This window comes from Bidens hawaiensis, unplaced genomic scaffold (assembly GCF_021521415.1).
Source record: "Bidens hawaiensis isolate Kalapana, Puna unplaced genomic scaffold, B.hawaiensis_p1.1 tig00023388_1, whole genome shotgun sequence".
NCBI classification, from domain to species: domain Eukaryota; kingdom Viridiplantae; phylum Streptophyta; class Magnoliopsida; order Asterales; family Asteraceae; genus Bidens; species Bidens hawaiensis.
The window spans coordinates 302,630-319,541 of record NW_027493658.1 but is presented as its reverse complement, the minus strand read 5'-3'; the positions used below and the strand labels follow the sequence as shown (position 1 = coordinate 319,541).

At 35.1% G+C, this 16,912-nt stretch overlaps 2 protein-coding genes across 3 annotated transcripts; one reads left to right on the top strand and one right to left on the bottom strand.

Moving 5' to 3' along the window:
- Positions 1-3,092: 3,092 nt before the first annotated feature.
- LOC143567314 (WD repeat-containing protein 26 homolog) lies at positions 3,093-7,787 on the top strand. 2 transcript variants are annotated; one of them, XM_077053763.1, is made up of 5 exons: positions 3,093-3,663; positions 5,556-6,381; positions 6,448-6,549; positions 6,652-7,281; positions 7,420-7,787. In XM_077053763.1, the coding sequence occupies exons 2-5, from the start codon at positions 5,596-5,598 to the stop codon at positions 7,648-7,650; spliced, it is 1,749 nt and encodes a 582-aa protein (XP_076909878.1). In that variant the 5' UTR covers positions 3,093-3,663; positions 5,556-5,595; the 3' UTR covers positions 7,651-7,787. The 2 variants fall into 2 exon arrangements, with proteins under 2 accessions (XP_076909878.1, XP_076909879.1); XM_077053764.1 differs by lacking the exon at positions 3,093-3,663 and adding an exon at positions 3,697-3,758.
- A 782-nt stretch (positions 7,788-8,569) lies between these two features.
- On the bottom strand, positions 8,570-10,205 carry LOC143567311 (putative pentatricopeptide repeat-containing protein At5g37570). The gene is made up of 2 exons (XM_077053761.1): positions 8,843-10,205; positions 8,570-8,763 (listed from the first exon to the last, which is right to left on the bottom strand). The coding sequence occupies exons 1-2, from the start codon at positions 10,084-10,086 to the stop codon at positions 8,601-8,603; spliced, it is 1,407 nt and encodes a 468-aa protein (XP_076909876.1). The 5' UTR covers positions 10,087-10,205; the 3' UTR covers positions 8,570-8,600.
- Positions 10,206-16,912: the final 6,707 nt, after the last annotated feature.

The window sequence follows — 16,912 nt, the reverse complement described above, 5'->3', positions numbered from 1 at the left end:
TATGGCCAATTTCTATGTGCCCAACTACCTTAACAGTCCCAAAATATCACTAGCAAATAGGTAGACCAAAGAAAAATAGAAAGAAGTCTGCTGAGGAGTTGAGCCAGAAACTTCTAAAAGGTGGTAAATTGACAAGGGGAGGTGGTTCTGTGAAATGAGATAATTGCACGCAAATTGGACATAACAAGAGATCTTGTGGCAAGAGCAAAGGTGAGGCTGCTAAGTCAAAGGGTAAGTCAAAGGGAAAGGGTAAAAAAGATGAGGCTGGTAAGTCAAAGGGAAAAGGGAAGGCTGCTAAGTCAAAGGGAAAAAGAGGTGGGGATGCTAGAACACAAGCTGATAAGGCACCAAAGCGGGCTAGAACAGAAGATGCAGTCTAATTGGTTAGTGGTTGGATGTTTAAAACTTTATTTTACCTATGTTATTTTGTTTAATGTTAAGTGTTTGAATGTTTAGTACCAAACTTTGCTTGTAATGGTATGTTTAAAACTTTGTTTTGGATGTGTTGTTTATTGTGGTAAGTTTAAAACTTTGTATTATGTTTTGGTAATTCATGTTTTGGTTTGGCAAGTTTGTTTTGGTTTGTTTTGGTATTATGTTTTGGTTACTTATAAATGTTGTTCTATGGCTTGCATAACACGGTTTGGTTGTTGCTAGTGCACTTTGGTTAGTTTTAAATGTTTCGGTTTGTTTTGGTTGGTTAGTTGCAATTGCATTTTGGTCAGTATTAAATGTTTAGGTTTGTTTTGGTTGGTTGCTATTGCACTTTGGCTGCTAGAACAATTGGTTGTTCTTTAACATAAACATTTGGTTGAAATGAACACAGTTTGGTTGTTGTAAGTGTTACACCATATTACACCAAACAAATATTTAACATAGATTTTACCATATTACCAAACACACCTTTTACATAGAACACAAACAACAAAACTACATAATAATCAAACTTGCATACATATTTGCATTAGATTGTCAATTAAATACATTAAAGAAAATGAAAAATAGCCATGAGATGCATAACACTTGTTTGAGCCTTTTGTTCTCCATCTCCAGTTTTCTTCTAATTTCTTCAAGGATTGAGTTCGTCTTAGCCATGATTCTTGCCTTTTCTTTGTATTCGTTAATTGACTTCAAAAGTCCCGGTATAATAGCACTCGCTCTTTGACACGTAGGAGGATCAAGCCATAGAACAAACCCACAGTTTCGTTTCCAATTTCACAATAATTTGGTTAGAAAGAACACCAAGTACATGAACAATAAGTAGGTTAGAAACACACCGGTCTTGCACAACAATAAAATCGTCTCCCGGGGTTATACGATGTCCAGGAGGTTCGAATAATTGTTGGTGAGCCGCATGAGCAAACCACCATGGTAGGGAGGCGGATGAAAGAAGGGAGGCGGCTGATAGTGAAAATATGGAGTTAGGGTTTGGATGATAATAAAGGGGGAAGGGATGGAGTTAAAAGAAAAACGAAAATAAAAAAAAAACGAAAGTTACTATTATGCCCTTGAGTTAACGGACAAATTAAACGGGTTAACGAAAAGTACTAAAATGGCCGGTTTTTTTAACATAGGGTATCCAGTTGCTAAAAATTCAAAAAAAGTACTAAAGTTGCGTAGTTGTTCAAACCACATGTACTAAAATGGCATTTAACTCTATATTAAAAACCAACATGTCTCCCTCTCACATTTATTACTATCCATCAAATGTACCTAACTTTTTTGCATATAATATAAGTCTCTACATGCACTAAGATTTGTCAACTTTAGTTTATTTTTGTCACACAAGTTTAATGAATATATTTTTCGGCCCTCTACCTTAGTTAATCAAATTTAGTTCACTAAACATTTGCCATACAAGTTTAATAGATATGATTTCTGGCCCGTCTACTTTGATTACAAACTTTTGACATGGGCAAACAAGGTTAGATCCTCCAATAACATCATCCAATACATACCCATCACAAACTTAGGGCATGTTTGGGATTGAGTTTAAAAAATGCTTATTGACTTATGTGTTTTTTAAAAAGTCATTTTGAAAAGCTACGATTTGGGGCTTTTAGAAAATTGTTTTTTAACTCTTTCAAAAAGCTAAAATAAGAAAGTTTTTTGTGATTGTCATACACATTTAAACATTTTGGCTTTTTGAAAACACCAATAAGCTAATAAGCATTTTACAAACTCAATCCCAAACATACTCTTATTAAAATTCTAAAATTAATCTCATACCCGATCACACTGTCCCGATATTAATTTAGAGAAGATTCATGTTCTTTTGTAAGTATTCCCAAAACACCCCTGTTCCTTTGGGTAACTACTACAAACAAGAGGGGAGGTTACCCAATTCCTCAATCTCTTGTTTTCTTTTGAAGCCAAAACCAAATCATTTCATTTCATTTGATTAATAAATATAATAATATTCTTCACCGTCATCATCATCATCATCATCGACGGCGAAAGCCTCTTTTCCTCTTCTTCTTCCTCCGTCAAGGTATCTATCGATCCTCCTTTTATCAATTTCTTCTTACTATTATTTAACTTTTGATTGAAACCCTAGATCTGCATCTATTTGATTTTGTGTTAGATTGATTGTGAATTAACGATTCATAGTGATACAAATCAAGTTGGATTAAAAGTAAGCTGGATATAATTATTCACAACGATTATTTGTAGGATGCCTCTTTTTTTTAGGGTTTGGTGTGTCTTTATGATTGCTTATGGATTGGATTATTATTATTATTATTATTATTATTATTATTATTATTTTTTGTTGTTGTTGTTGAGATCTTTGGAGTTGAAACTCATATTAAACTTTGAGTAGAATTGGCAAGTTGAGTTTATCATTTTTATGAAATATTTAAATAAAACTATGTAGCTTTTGTTCACCCTTCACCGTAAAGATTCCCCACCGGTCACATTGTTTTTTTCAAGATTACTACAGAGTGCAATGGAATGCTTTATGCAACTTGTTTTCGCTTATGTATATCTTGTGTTTCTTCAATCTTCATTGATAAACTATGGAGTTTAATCATGTTTGATTAATATATCCTCTGTGTATTAAATTTCAAAACCAGTAAGGTATTATGCATTCAAGCTTTTGGTATTATGCAAGTCTAAGAGATACCTTAGTCATCTAATAAGTAAAGATTTTATAAACTCTAGCTTGTTGGGTCTCCATTTTGGATTTGCTTTCTTTTGGAATAAGTTATAGTTATTGTGTGTATTTCGAGATTTTTCAAGTCTCCTCTGTCGACATTGGAAGTTTTTCTTCTTGTTAATAAAGTTTTATCTGATGCTACTTTTATGTTCTCTTATTGCAAATGTTATATTAGAATTGAGAAGTAGAGGTGCTCTTGTAACTAAGGACTTATTTTATCACCACATTGCAAAAACAACAAAATAAGTCGTCAGTTACAAGAGCACCTCTACTTCAGGAGTTTGTTACTTAATTAGGCCATGTATATTGAAAAAGACATGTAGGGTTATTTTTTGTCTCTTAGCTTAAAGTTCTTACTCTGTTTTTTATCTTGTCGTAGCAAATAAAAGTAACTTCTTAGCTTATTCAAACCTATTCGGATTTCAGCCAACTGGAAAATTGCAGTTCTTAAGAGGGACAATCCGCTTATGAGAACTGCATTAAGGGTCTAAAGTTACAGCACACCGGTATCATCCTACGTATACCTGAAGAATTTTTGAAGTAATAATAGTTTCTTCTTGTCAAGTTCTTCTACTTTACTGCCTAAAGTTACAGCACACAGGTATCTTCCTACGTATACCAGAAGAACTTTTGAAGTAATAGTAGTTTCTTCTTGTCAAGCTCTTCTACTTTACTGCCTGTTTTAAAGAAGTTCCTTAAGTCTAAGTTCAGTTATCTACTTTGGAATTAGTTTGTAGGGCCTAAATTGAAAAGTGAGGAATTTGCTGGTTCTTTAACGGACATCAGCCATGTATAACCATTTTTTTTGTCGTCTTTCCAATCTTTACTCACTCGGTACGCAATGCTGTGACAAGGAAGTTATTTTAGGGTTCCAGAAAATTACAACCATTGAAGATTATAGTCTTGTACTTTGTGTTTAGGTTTTTCCCCTTGTGCATGTCAGCATGTTTCTTCCTTTCTAATTACCCATTTTGATATCGTTTGTTTTCTACTAATCCATCATCACTGAGTTACCTCAGGTTGTTGAGGTAAAGAGGTTATTTTCTTCTATTTGAAACTTTGATCCTTTCTGTAGCATGTTAATTTTGTTTCTAAGGTATTGCTTAATAGTTTTAGTGGCTTTATCTCTTGAGATTTGACAATGAAAATGTGGATAATAGGAAATCATGGTGGCGTATTGGTGTTTGGTTTATTAGAAATACTATGAGAGATATAATGCAGATAACAATGTCAAAAGGAGATTATGTGGTTATGAGGGACTTTGTATTCTATCTCTGTAGAGGGTAGATGTTCCTAAACGTTTTAATAAAATACTATTTTTATTGTGTTAGAAAGATACTGATACATACCCGGTTTGAATTAGTAGCGGGAACAGTTTACTACTTCTATTAACCGTTCGTATTAGTATTAATAGTCTAATTGAACATTTGTTTTAGAGGTCGATTAGACTATTAATACTAATACTAACGGTTAATAGAAGTTATAAACTGTTTCCACTACTAATTGAAATTGGGTAAGTACCAGATACATATAGTCAACTACAAGAAAATTGAAGGTTACAACCTTTAGTTTCCAACTACATACTAACACTATGTTGATGGGCAACATATTAGTTAACGGGTGTTTTGATGTGTGTTTTGTAACTGATTATGTGATTACTGTGACATCAATTTTTAATGTTTGGATGAATAGTTTTGCTTCTGTTTTATTTATATTTTTAAAGTCAGAATGTCAGATAATCAATTTTGGATAAGTATAATTTGTTACCATGACATCTGACTACTTCAACTTTCAAACTGATACACATCAAACCATATACAGCCTGTTTTATAACAGTTGATTGTTTAGTTCTAGTTTTTCACTATTTCAGTGTCATCTAAGCATTTTCATAATGCACATCCAAATAACCCCTTAGGATCTTTAGACTGTGCTTCTTCGTTTCCGTGACTGTAAATAGTTAGCCGTAAGTAGCTATATCTGTAGCCAAATAAAAGGAAAAATTGATATTGTTTGTTTCATAAAAAAAAATTTGTGTTGTTTTTTGCATGCCTGAATAGAGATTTATGAATTATAGAATTGTACTACCACCAATCATATCATATTGATCATTTTTGTCCAATTTTGATCAACATAAATTTTCAATTACAATGGTTAGCACTCTTCATCAGATTGTTTTTCCATTCTTTATCGTGTCCCAATTTGCCCACATTTATATTACTTAGTTTGATTTACCTGATGAAAATGGTGCACTTGATATGACTTTTATAAGTGTCTGATTGATGAATCATTTGGGATGAGACTAACAAAAGATTCCTTGAAAGTTCACTTACGTGTCATTTGTATTGCCTAGAACATCAATCATATTAGTTTTCACGATTTCTGAAATTTCTTTTTTCAGGGACTTATTTGTGATTATATATGGGCTAAATGCACATTTCATGGGAGGTGTAGAGGATAATGAACCACCATCAAAACGTGTGAAAGCATCTTCTAGAGAACTAAAAGGTGTTTCAAACGGTCTAAAAGAACCAGCAAGTTACTCATTTGGTGCATCAATGGCTCGGCCCCTAGCACCTCAAGGGGACAATGAAATAATCGGTTCAAAAGGAGTTAAAAAGGTGGAATTTGTTAGAATCATAGCCGAAGCATTATATTCTCTTGGATACAGTAAAACTGGAGCTTGTCTTGAAGAAGAATCTGGAATACCTTTTCAATCACCACCTGTCAGTATCTTCATCCAACAAATTCTTGATGGGAATTGGGACGGAAGTATAGCTACTTTACACAAAATCGGTATAATGGATGAATCTATTATTAAATCGGCATCTTTTGTAATATTACAGCAGAAATTCTTTGAACTTTTGGATCATGAAAAGTTAATGGAAGCGCTAAAAACACTGAGGACTGAGATATCACCTCTTTCCATTAACAGTGACAGAGTCCGTGAGCTTTCTTTCTTCATATTGTCCCCTAAATACAGGATCACTGGAGTTTCTGGTCAACAATCGGTCAAACCGAAGGCTCGTTCAGAGATACTTGAGGAGTTGCAAAACTTGTTGCCTCCAACTGTGATGATACCAGATAGAAGGTTGTTACAGTTAGTTGAACAAGCTCTTGACTTGCAACGGGAAGCTTGCTTGTTTCACAATTCTGATGTTGGAGAAACATCATTGTTCACTGATCATCAGTGTGGAAGAGATCAGATTCCTTCACAAACAATTCAGGTTGGCTTATATTTATGTTACATTGCATGATAATATAAAGATTTATTTTAATTACTTGTGTTGTAGATCTTACAAGAACACCAGGATGAAGTCTGGTACTTGCAGTTTTCTCAAAATGGGAAATACATAGCGTCTTCATCGAGTGATAATTCAGCGATTATTTGGGAGGTAACAACTAACAAAACTTTCTTGGTTCTGGTTAACATTTGATTTAAGTTAATGTCATCCTGGTTGGTGTAAACTTCTTGTTTTTGTTAAATTTTCTTGAAGGTTGGTTCGGATGGTAAAGTATCATTAAAACATAGATTAATCGGTCACCGAAGGCCCGTTTCTAGCATTTCATGGAGCCCAGATGATGATCAGATATTGACATGTGGCATAGAGGAAGTTGTTAGACGTTGGGATGTTACCTCTGGTGCATGTCTCCATGTTTATGAAAAAGGTCTTCTTGGTTTAGTCTCGTGTAGTTGGTCTCCAGATGGTAAATGTGTGATTTCAGGGTTAACCGATAAAAGCATAATAATTTGGAATTTGGATGGAAAAGAGATGGAGTGTTTAAAGGGTCAGAAAACAATTAAGAATTCTAATTTGCAAATAACAAGTGACGGGAAATTGATAATTACAATGTGTAAGGAAACAACGATATTGCTAATTGATAGAGAATCAAGAAGTGAAAGATGCATAGAGGAACAACAGATGATAGTTTCATTCACATTATCAAGGGACAATAAGTACTTGTTGGTTAGTCTCATGAATGAGGAATTGCATCTTTGGAATATCGAGAACCATATTCGACTGGTTGCAAAGTACAAGGGTCATAAACGGTCTCGGTTTATTGTTAAGGCTTGCTTTGGTGGACTTGAACAAGCATTCATTGCTAGTGGAAGTGAAGATTCTCAGGTATATCTTGCCTCACAAAAAAAACAAATATATTTATTTTAATAATTGATTATCTTATGATTGATTATTCAGTATAAAGAGATATTTTCAGAACACAAAGTGATGTATGGATGTAAGATTATTGAAATGTTGTTGCAGGTTTATATATGGCATAGGGGATCTGGAGAGCTAATTGAGACACTGGAAGGTCATTCCGGGGCGGTTAATTGTGTCAGCTGGAATCCAGTGAACCCACATATGTTGGCATCTGCAAGTGATGATCGGTCAATACGCATTTGGGGCTTGAAACAATTACGTTTGCAACAAAAAGGTAAAGGAAAATCGGTATCCAACAATGGCGTTCACTATTGCAATGGAGCAACGATTTGAACAACTTCTCAAGTTTGATTGTAAATACATGAACTTGCTCACTCATCACAGGATATTTGCAAGTGTAATTTGAATCTGAATTGAACCATTCTATCATCATCCTAATAAACTTTTCATCTTTTATTGCTTTTTGTGCCAACAGCTGCTTGTGATTAGTTATATCAGTTTAAACTGAACAAAAATGTCTAGTTAGATGTATATACAAACTAAATTACATATAAAATATCGCGAATAATGAATTGAATTACTAGAGAATCTAAATTATATCTTTAAATGAAATTTAATTATTTAAACATGTCTTGATGAGATCCATCAACTATACATACATAATATGCTTTCTACAATGTTCAAAGAATAAAACTTGATGTCACATAACTTACTACAAGGTGTTAAAAGTGTGTTCCTCAAACGCATTATGATTCCAAATCATTTTTCATATACAAGACTTGATCATTCAGGGTGTGACTGATCCCAAGCTGTAACGCTGTACACATTTCCCTTTTGTTCTTACATCATCCCAGGCGTGTATTAATGAATGAAGCATGTAGCTGAAAACCAAATAATGATGTATAAGTTGGAAAATAGCATTTGAGATATCTTGCATAAATTATGATGTTTAAACAAGAACTATTACTACACACAAGCCCCTTAATAGTATTTTACTCAAGTATCAAGAATATAAACTAGCTTCTTACATGTCAATAATAAGAATATAAAGAGTGGTTTGTAAGTGTTAGTTTCATACCAGCCACACTTTTGTGGTTCGGCGCCAAGCAGCCTTTTTTTCTTTCATGAACCTAGCAACTTTTGGAGTAACCAACGCATAAAAAGTGTTATCTTTCTCTTCTTCTATACCCAACAAAGACTCGTATGCAAGATGTTAACGTCCCATTATGTTCTCCAAAATGCATTAAATCTCATACCAACATAAGATTGGATTTGTGTTGTGATTATTTGATGTTTGACAGAACCCCAGTTACAACATCTTCCTTAAACTCAACTACACTCACTCCTGGCACTTTGGCTACACCATTGTCTTGCATGAGCTTCCGTGTTGTTCTTGCATCATCCCAACGTTTTGCTCCAGCATATATGTTTGAAAGAGAGATGTAACTGAAAGAATAATCAATCACACTTTATAAACTTATTCATATGAGTTTGTAATTTGATCATAAAAGAAAGAGCCCCATACCGGCCACTATGATGTGGATCCAAATCGAGAAGATGTTTTCCCACTAACTGAGCCACCTTGTCATTCCCATGAATCTTGCAACCTCCAAGCAACGCACCATATGCATACTCATTGGGCTCAAAAGGCATGCTCTTTATGAGATCCAACGCCTCGTTTAATCTTCCAGCTCGAGCCAACAGGTCAATAACACAACCATAATGCTCAATTTTGGGTTCAACACCAAAAACATCTTTCATGGAAGACAACAGTTTCTGCCCCTCTTCTGTCATTCCCGCATGACGAAAAGCACCAAACATCGCGACAAAAGTTATGTCATTTGATACAACTCCTTCAAGCTGCATTTGTTTGAATAACTGTTGAGCATCATTAACATGTCCATGCATACCCATCCCTATTAGCATGGTATTCCAAGCAAGAATATCTTTAGTTTGCATTGAATTGAATACTTTTAAAGCCTCCTCAATGTTACCGCATTTAACATACATATCTATCAAAGCAGTAGCAACAATCGGGTTGATTTTGATCCCGTTTTCATTGATATACATATGCAACTGCACCCCTTGATCCAAACCACCTAACTGACCAACAGCAGACAATACACTAACAACTGTAGCCTCGTTTACCCTTACTCCTGCAGCCTTCATTTCATCAAACAACGCAAGTGTTTCATTCGATTCCCCGTTCTGCACATAACACGCCAGCATGGCGTTCCATGACACCACATCTCTATTCGGCATGTCACGAAACATATTAGCAGCATCCTCTACGTTTCCACATTTCACATACCCTGCTAACATAGAGTTCCACGAAACCACATTTCTCTCAGGCATTTCATCGAACAACTTCTTAGCATCACCAACGCACCCAACAACTCCATACCCATTGATCATACTATTCCAAGAAACCACATCTCTACGCGGCATTTCATCAAACACCTTCCGCGCAAGCTCCATCCCGCCACATTTCACACACGCGTCAATCATCGAGTTCCAACAAACAACATCTCTACACGGCATTTCATCAAACACCCGGCGTGCATAACACAACCACTTGGCATCTGCGTAAAACTTAATCAACGAGCTTTGCACATAAACATCAGACTCAAACCCACATTTCAAAACATACGAGTGAACCGAACACCCAAATTCGGTCCTCGCTAACACCCTACACGCCTTAATAACAAACGGAAAGGTCATATTATTAGGTCTAACATTACTACTTAACATCTTAACAAACAATATCATGGTTTCTTGAGGAACAAGGGATGATGAAAACCCCCTGATGAGTGCATTGTAGAGTTGTACGGTATGGTTTGGTTGCTGATTGAATATGGTTTTGGCATACGATACGCTTCCATGAGGTGATATTGCAATAGAGGAAGCTAATTTGCATAACTGTTGAAGTGAAGGTTCATGAGAAATGATGATTTGAGCATGTATTTGTTGGAAATGGGTTAGGGTTTTGCATTTGGTTATTAAGTATCTGACTGAGAGTGGTTTATTGGGCATGGATACACAAGTTGACTGTTGTACGAGAGATGTAGATAAATGCTTAAACCATAAATGGGTCGGGTATCCGATACAAACTCCATCCCGACACAACAATTACTAGGCGCGATGCACCGGGATGACGCTATTGGTGGTCCTATAGTATATCAACCTGAGTGGGGCGGCTGCTAGTCGAAGTGAATTTGATTGTTGATGGTTTACGACACCTGATGTGTGAAAAACGTATATAATATTAAAAACCAAGTTTTACAGAATTCACCTAAAAAATCACACACAATTGGCAAGTGTACCGGTCGCAATTGTAGCTAGCAAGTAAGAACGGATATCGACCTATGGACACTATGGGTAAACTCTGATTATTAAACCTAAAATATTACTAACCTAGACTTTCTTTTGATTTTTTAGAATTTTTTTATATTAATTAAACTAATAACACTTAACTAATTATAATTTAAACTAAAAATAAAACTTTATAAAAAAATCGGGTTTTAAAACATATATGAGAAACGACTACATAGGTAATGGAATCCTACTAGTTAAATTAATAGTTAACGAACTTGACTTGGTTGAAAAACGATATCTTAAAAATTTGACACTAAAGACCACTAAAGTACGCTAGATCGTCTCCCGGCCTCACGGACGACACCCTAGGACTCTAATGACATGTGAGCTCAATTGTTAAAGGTTTGGATCACCTCCCGGTCTCACCTTACCTAATAATACTATGGTACCCCAAAATCTAAATCACATCCCGGTCTCTTCGAATACAATATATATTAATATAAGAGGGTATTAATAATTAATTTGTACACAACTCGTATCACAATAATCTAAGGGACCTAGGATAACTTACTTCCGTGCAATTATTACCCAAACCCGCAAAAGATAAAGATGACACAACACTAAATTGTCTCCCGGCCTCTCTAGAGATAGAACAATAAAATCTAATCCGCTCTCAATAATTATTCCTACGATTTTTTTTGACCATAAACCACAAACAAGTTGAAAACACAAAGTAGACAACCTAATCATGCGTCTAACAATCACCAAAACTATTAAACACAAGTGGAATAAATATTAAAGTAATAAACTAGATTCAATTACTCAACAATATTATGACCAAACCAACTAAAAACCTTTACCATAATATTAAATCAACCAACGTCAAATAATTATTCGTCAAACTATTAATCTAACATAGCACTCAACCAAAACTAGATAGTGTAAAATATTTAGCCACTCATAATAAAGTACGAAACAAAAATAACCGAGTTCATGAAAAATAGTATATAAAAAGAAGTTTAACGAAAAATTGAGCAATATTATATTCAACTTTTTCTTTGCATATGGGATTCTCCAATCTATCTTGCTTCCTTTTGACTTCTTGCGAATTCTCTATTGTGCACAATACCCCAATATTATATTATATAGAGTTTTGCTTCGTCTGCTTTTCTCCACGTAACCGCCAACCTCTTTAATTTCCACGTGAGCTCTCCACCAAACACACCAAACCCTTTTTATCAATATTATTATATCTTGTCTCGTCTCCTATTATGAGACAAGAATAAAAAAAAACTTTTGCTCCCAAAATTTTATTTCACCCAGCCGTCCACTACCAAATTCTGTCCCGTATGCGGCCCTTGTTCACGTCCTCCCTCTCTATATATTAATATTATATTTGTCATAGGGTTTCTCCTCTTACTTCTTTATGGGCTGCTACATATTTGTTTGTGAACACTTGACAATAGCTCAGCTCATTTAATTAAGTCCAATACTTAAACTCATTTGAATTTCGTAAAAAACCCATTTAAACATTCTTTTATTTTATTAGCTCCAATATGGTGGCTTTAAAGCAGAATCATAACTTCGTTCATCATTATTATTATTATTATTTGGTTATTCGCTCGTTAATCTCAAGCTTAATAAAAACACTCCATCTTAGCTTGTTGTTTCTTCAAACTTTAAAATTCATATATGAGCTGCTATATGAGTATATTCAATAAAATTAGCTCAAAACTAACTCAAAAGTGTAGGGAATATATATAATACTTGTATATAATTTAAACCATATCAATACCAAAAATAAATCAAAAGGACATTTTATTGATTGTTAAACACAACAAATTAATATAACAAAAATTGCGCATTGTGGTGGCGAACACGACGCGAATTTGATCGGTATCGAGTTACAGTACCGAAAGTAAAGTAACAAAATAATTTTGTCTACACCACAAACATAACAAAGTAACATGTTTAAAACAAAAAGGAAAAAAATCTTAGGTGAACCAAAAAACAACATAATCAACGAAAAAACCCCAAAAAGTAGCACAAAATAAATCCGGCGAACTAATAAGAGTTCAGTCGGTATTGACGGTAAAAAAAACTTACGTGTTGTGTTGGGGACAGCCCCGGCCCATGGGCCAGCCAAGTAAGGCATTGGCCTTGGGCCTCCATTATTTCTAGGCCTCCAATTTTATATGGGTTATGTACTATATTTTCTAAAACTAGGCTTTTTTTATTAAAAACTTGTTAATGGGTCACAAGTTAAGTGTGAGGCTCATGTCATTAATGATTCATCCTTGTATTATGGTACAAAAAACAAAATAAATATAAGGACATAAGCTAATGGCGTCCGATAGTTAGAATTTTTAGATTATTTATAGTTAGATTTTTTATAAAGTCAAATAAAAAAAATATAATTTGCCAACTCTAAACTTATTAATTTATTAGTGCCCATCCCAAGCTCGGGAAAAGGAAGAGAGTTTTCATCAAATAGATTTTTGAAAAAGGCCTCAATATTTTAATTCTCTTTAGGCCTTCAAACACGTTGAGACGGCCCTGGGTGGCAAGCCAAGAGAATTCACTTAACTCGTGCGTTACAGCGATGTACCAAAGCGAATTTTGTAGATGTGAACATTAATTAATATGCTAAAAAAATATAAAGTAAAAGAATAAAAACCATATTAATCTTTAGAATCAAATCACCAATATGCTTGGGTCCATCAATATATTGAGAATAAACAGAAAAAAAAACTATCATTCCCCGGCTAGAGCTAGCATTAGTCGAACATGCGTTGAATGTATTTTGAGTGTGGGGATATTTGATATGTTCTAAAAGATACATGTTATTATATAAATATTTTCTATATTTTCAAGTATTTTGAGCCCGGTTTTTATAGAATATATTTCTATTTGGCTCGTAATTGGATTTTAAAGGTTAAATTTTTAAACGAGCTAAATTAAAGTATTTATGCTAAACTTGAGACCACAATGGCATGAAATTAATAATTGGTGAAATAAATGGCCACATATTTTGTAGAGTTTCATGTTCACATGCTTATTAAAAGATAAAATTTCACGTTAACCATGCTCCAATTACTTATGAGTTTTGTTAATATGTGATAAATCTTTACAAAGTGCAGAAGAGTTCGTTGAAATATTTCAAATAGGCTGATGATTGATGGGCCCACAATAAAATACAAAGAAAGAAAAAAAAACCTAATACAATATATTAATAAAGAGAACGGCGGATGGAGAATAGAGATAATTATTGTTGGCGGCTACTGTTGGGTTACGTGAAGGAGAGCAGAACATAATATAATAGAATATTGGTGGGTTTTGTTTTGTTTGTGGAGTGCACGTGAAGTCAAAAAAATAAAAAAAAGGTGTGGACAGATGTGAAGAAAGGTCAGACGAAGAAAGAAGAATATATATATAAGTGTGTTTGGTGTGCGGCTCCGGTGCATAAGTGACGGCTACTGTGGAACAGATAAGTCAACGTGAAGACAAGAAGATAAGTAGGTACGTTAATTATTATTACTATTTCTTTTTCGATAAACTTTAATATCTTATTAATTTTTGTTTCATACTTGATTATAAGTAGCTAAATACTTTATACTACCTAGGTTTTGGTTGAGTACTATGTTAGATTAATGGTTTGACGAACTACTATTGATTTTTAGTTGATTTGGTGTTATGGTAAAGTTTTTAATTGGTTTGTTCATGGTATTGTTGAGTAATTGTATCTAGTTTATTATTTTAATAATTATTCAACTTACGTTTAATAGTTTTTGGTGATTGTTAGACGCATGATCGGGTTGTCTACTTTTTGTTTTCAACTTGTTTGCGGTTTATGGTCGAAATAACCGCATGATTAATTTATAAAAAATTATTAGATTTTATTGTTTTTTCACTAGAGAGGTCGGGGGGTAATTTAGTGTTGTGTGATCTTTGTCTTTTGCGGGTTTAGGTAATAATTGCATGGGAGTGAGCTATCCTATGTCCCTTAGATTATTGTGACACAAGTCATGTTTAAATTAATTAATAATACCCCCTTTATATAAATATATTTTGTATTCGAAGAGACCGGGAGATGATTTGAGTTTTGGGGTACCATAGTATTATTAGGTAAGGTGAGACCGAGAGGTGATTCAAACCTTTATCAATTGAGCTTCACATGTCATTAGAGTTTTAGGGTGTCGTTGGTGAGGCCGGGAGACGATATAGCGTACTTTAGTGGTCTTTAGTGTCATATTTTTAAGATATTGTTTTTCAACTAAGTCAAGTTCGTTAACTATTAATTTAACTAGTAGGATTCCATTACCTATGTAGTCGTTTCTCATATATGTTTTAAAACCCGATTTTTTTATAAAGTTTTATTTTTAGTTTAGATTATAATTAGTTAAGTTTTATTAGTTTAATAAATATAAAAAAAATTCTAAAAAATCAAAAGAAAGTCTAGGTTAGTAATCTTTTAGGTTTAATAATCAGAGTTTACCCATAGTGTCCTAGGTTCGATATCCGTTCTTACTTGCTAGATACAATTGCGACCGGTACACTTGCCGATTGTGTGTGGTTGTTTAGGTGAATTCGGTAAAACTTGGTTATTAATATTATATACGTATTTCACACATCAAGTTTTTGGCGCCGTTGCCGGGGACACTGGCAAATTCTTTGTTTAAATCGAGTTGATTATCTGATCTGTTTATTTGCTTTTTAGTTGTCATTTATCCTTTAGGTGCCTTTACTTGCTATTTGTGCCTTTAGGTTTAGTTTTCCTTAAAAATAAATAAATAAATAAATTTAAATAATTTTTTTTGTTTTAGTTTATGCATAATTCCTGTTCTCAGGGTCCACCTTTATTCACTACATCAAAAGAGCCTGAGAGAGAGAGTTTCACGAGCGACTTAAAGAGCCTACGGATAGCGAGAGCGATTCACCCGACATCCAGGTACACGTCTCTACTCCTAAAATAGATATGGGCGACGACGTTTCACTGCCAAGACAACCCATTCATGCTAAAGCCAACGATGGCATCATGGGAGCCCGGTCTGCAATTGTCCGACCTGCTGCGACTGATACCCAAAACTGGCAAATTCTCTCTCACGTCATGAATTCTATCACCAATTGTGCTCAGTTCCACGGCTTGGATGACGAAGATGCTCCGGGACACCTGTCCCGATTCGTGCGGATCTACGAAACATTTAATATTAATAATATCTCGTCCGAACTCTTATAAGCCATTTCCATATGGACCCTGATGAGTCCTATTATTCCGCATGGGAGCGTTTCTAAACTCTTATAAGCCGTTGTCCTCAGCATGGCCTAAACGATTGGGTTGTGGTTGAAAAATTCTATAATGGCCTTACTCCCGAAACCCAACAACAGTTCAATACCGCCGCTGGAGGAAACATGCTCGATAAACTCACCATTGAGGTGGCATTAGGGGATCGGCATACACCGAGTAGAAGGTCCGTCTCGGCTACCAAGGTCGCAACCATCTCAGAATCATGTGGAGTGCATCATGTTGATCAGAATATGAGTGTGTTGGCAGATGTGGAGGCACTGAAGAGGGAGCTTAGAGAGCTTAAGTTGCAAGCTCTTAGGTGCGAGATATGTCGTGGAAATCACGAGACAGCCGATTGTCCTGTTGATTCTCAGGAGGAGGTAGATTTTCTTGCTAATCAAAACCGTTCCTTAAATTCAGGGTGGCGAAACAATAATTCTAACTATAATTGGCGGGCAGGTAACTCTGGTTATCAGCAACGCCATAATCTGTTCCAAGAACCCGCCCCCGAACCTGCTCCTGTACCAAATAGTACTTTCAAGATCGAGGAGATGTTGGCTAACCAATCTCAGTTGTTAAATCACCTCTTACAAAATGATGCCAACCCCAAATCCACTCTTTTGCAGCATGAGACGTTTATGAAGGGACAACAGGTTGCATTTCAGAATCTTGAGGCTAAGTTTGGTGAGTTGTCTGCAAAGATTGACCAACGACCCTCGGGGAGTCTTCCAAGTAACACCGTCCCTAATCCCGGTCCCTCCTATTCTACATCATTTCAAAATGGTCAGGCCAAGGCAGTGACCACCCGAAGTTGGCGAGGTGTCATTAGTGTACACCAAGAGACGAGGAGGAAGTTGACGAGGGCTTGTGTTTCCATGCTCCGAGACACCTGTCCCTCTCACATATGGACCCTGATGAGTCCTATTATTCCGCGTGGGAGCGTTTCCAAACTCTTATAAGCCGTTTTCCTCAGCATGGCCTAAACGATTGGGTTGT

Coding starts and splice junctions, on each gene's coding strand:
- LOC143567314 (XM_077053763.1), top strand. CDS start 5,596: ATGGGAGGTGTAGAGGATAATGAACCACCATCAAAACGTGTGAAAGCA. Junction 6,550..6,651: donor ATTCAGCGATTATTTGGGAG/GTAACAACTAAC, acceptor ATTTTCTTGAAG/GTTGGTTCGGATGGTAAAGT. Junction 7,282..7,419: donor GTGGAAGTGAAGATTCTCAG/GTATATCTTGCC, acceptor ATGTTGTTGCAG/GTTTATATATGGCATAGGGG.
- LOC143567311 (XM_077053761.1), bottom strand. CDS start 10,086: ATGATATTGTTTGTTAAGATGTTAAGTAGTAATGTTAGACCTAATAAT. Junction 8,764..8,842: donor GATCCACATCATAGTGGCCG/GTATGGGGCTCT, acceptor TTATTCTTTCAG/TTACATCTCTCTTTCAAACA.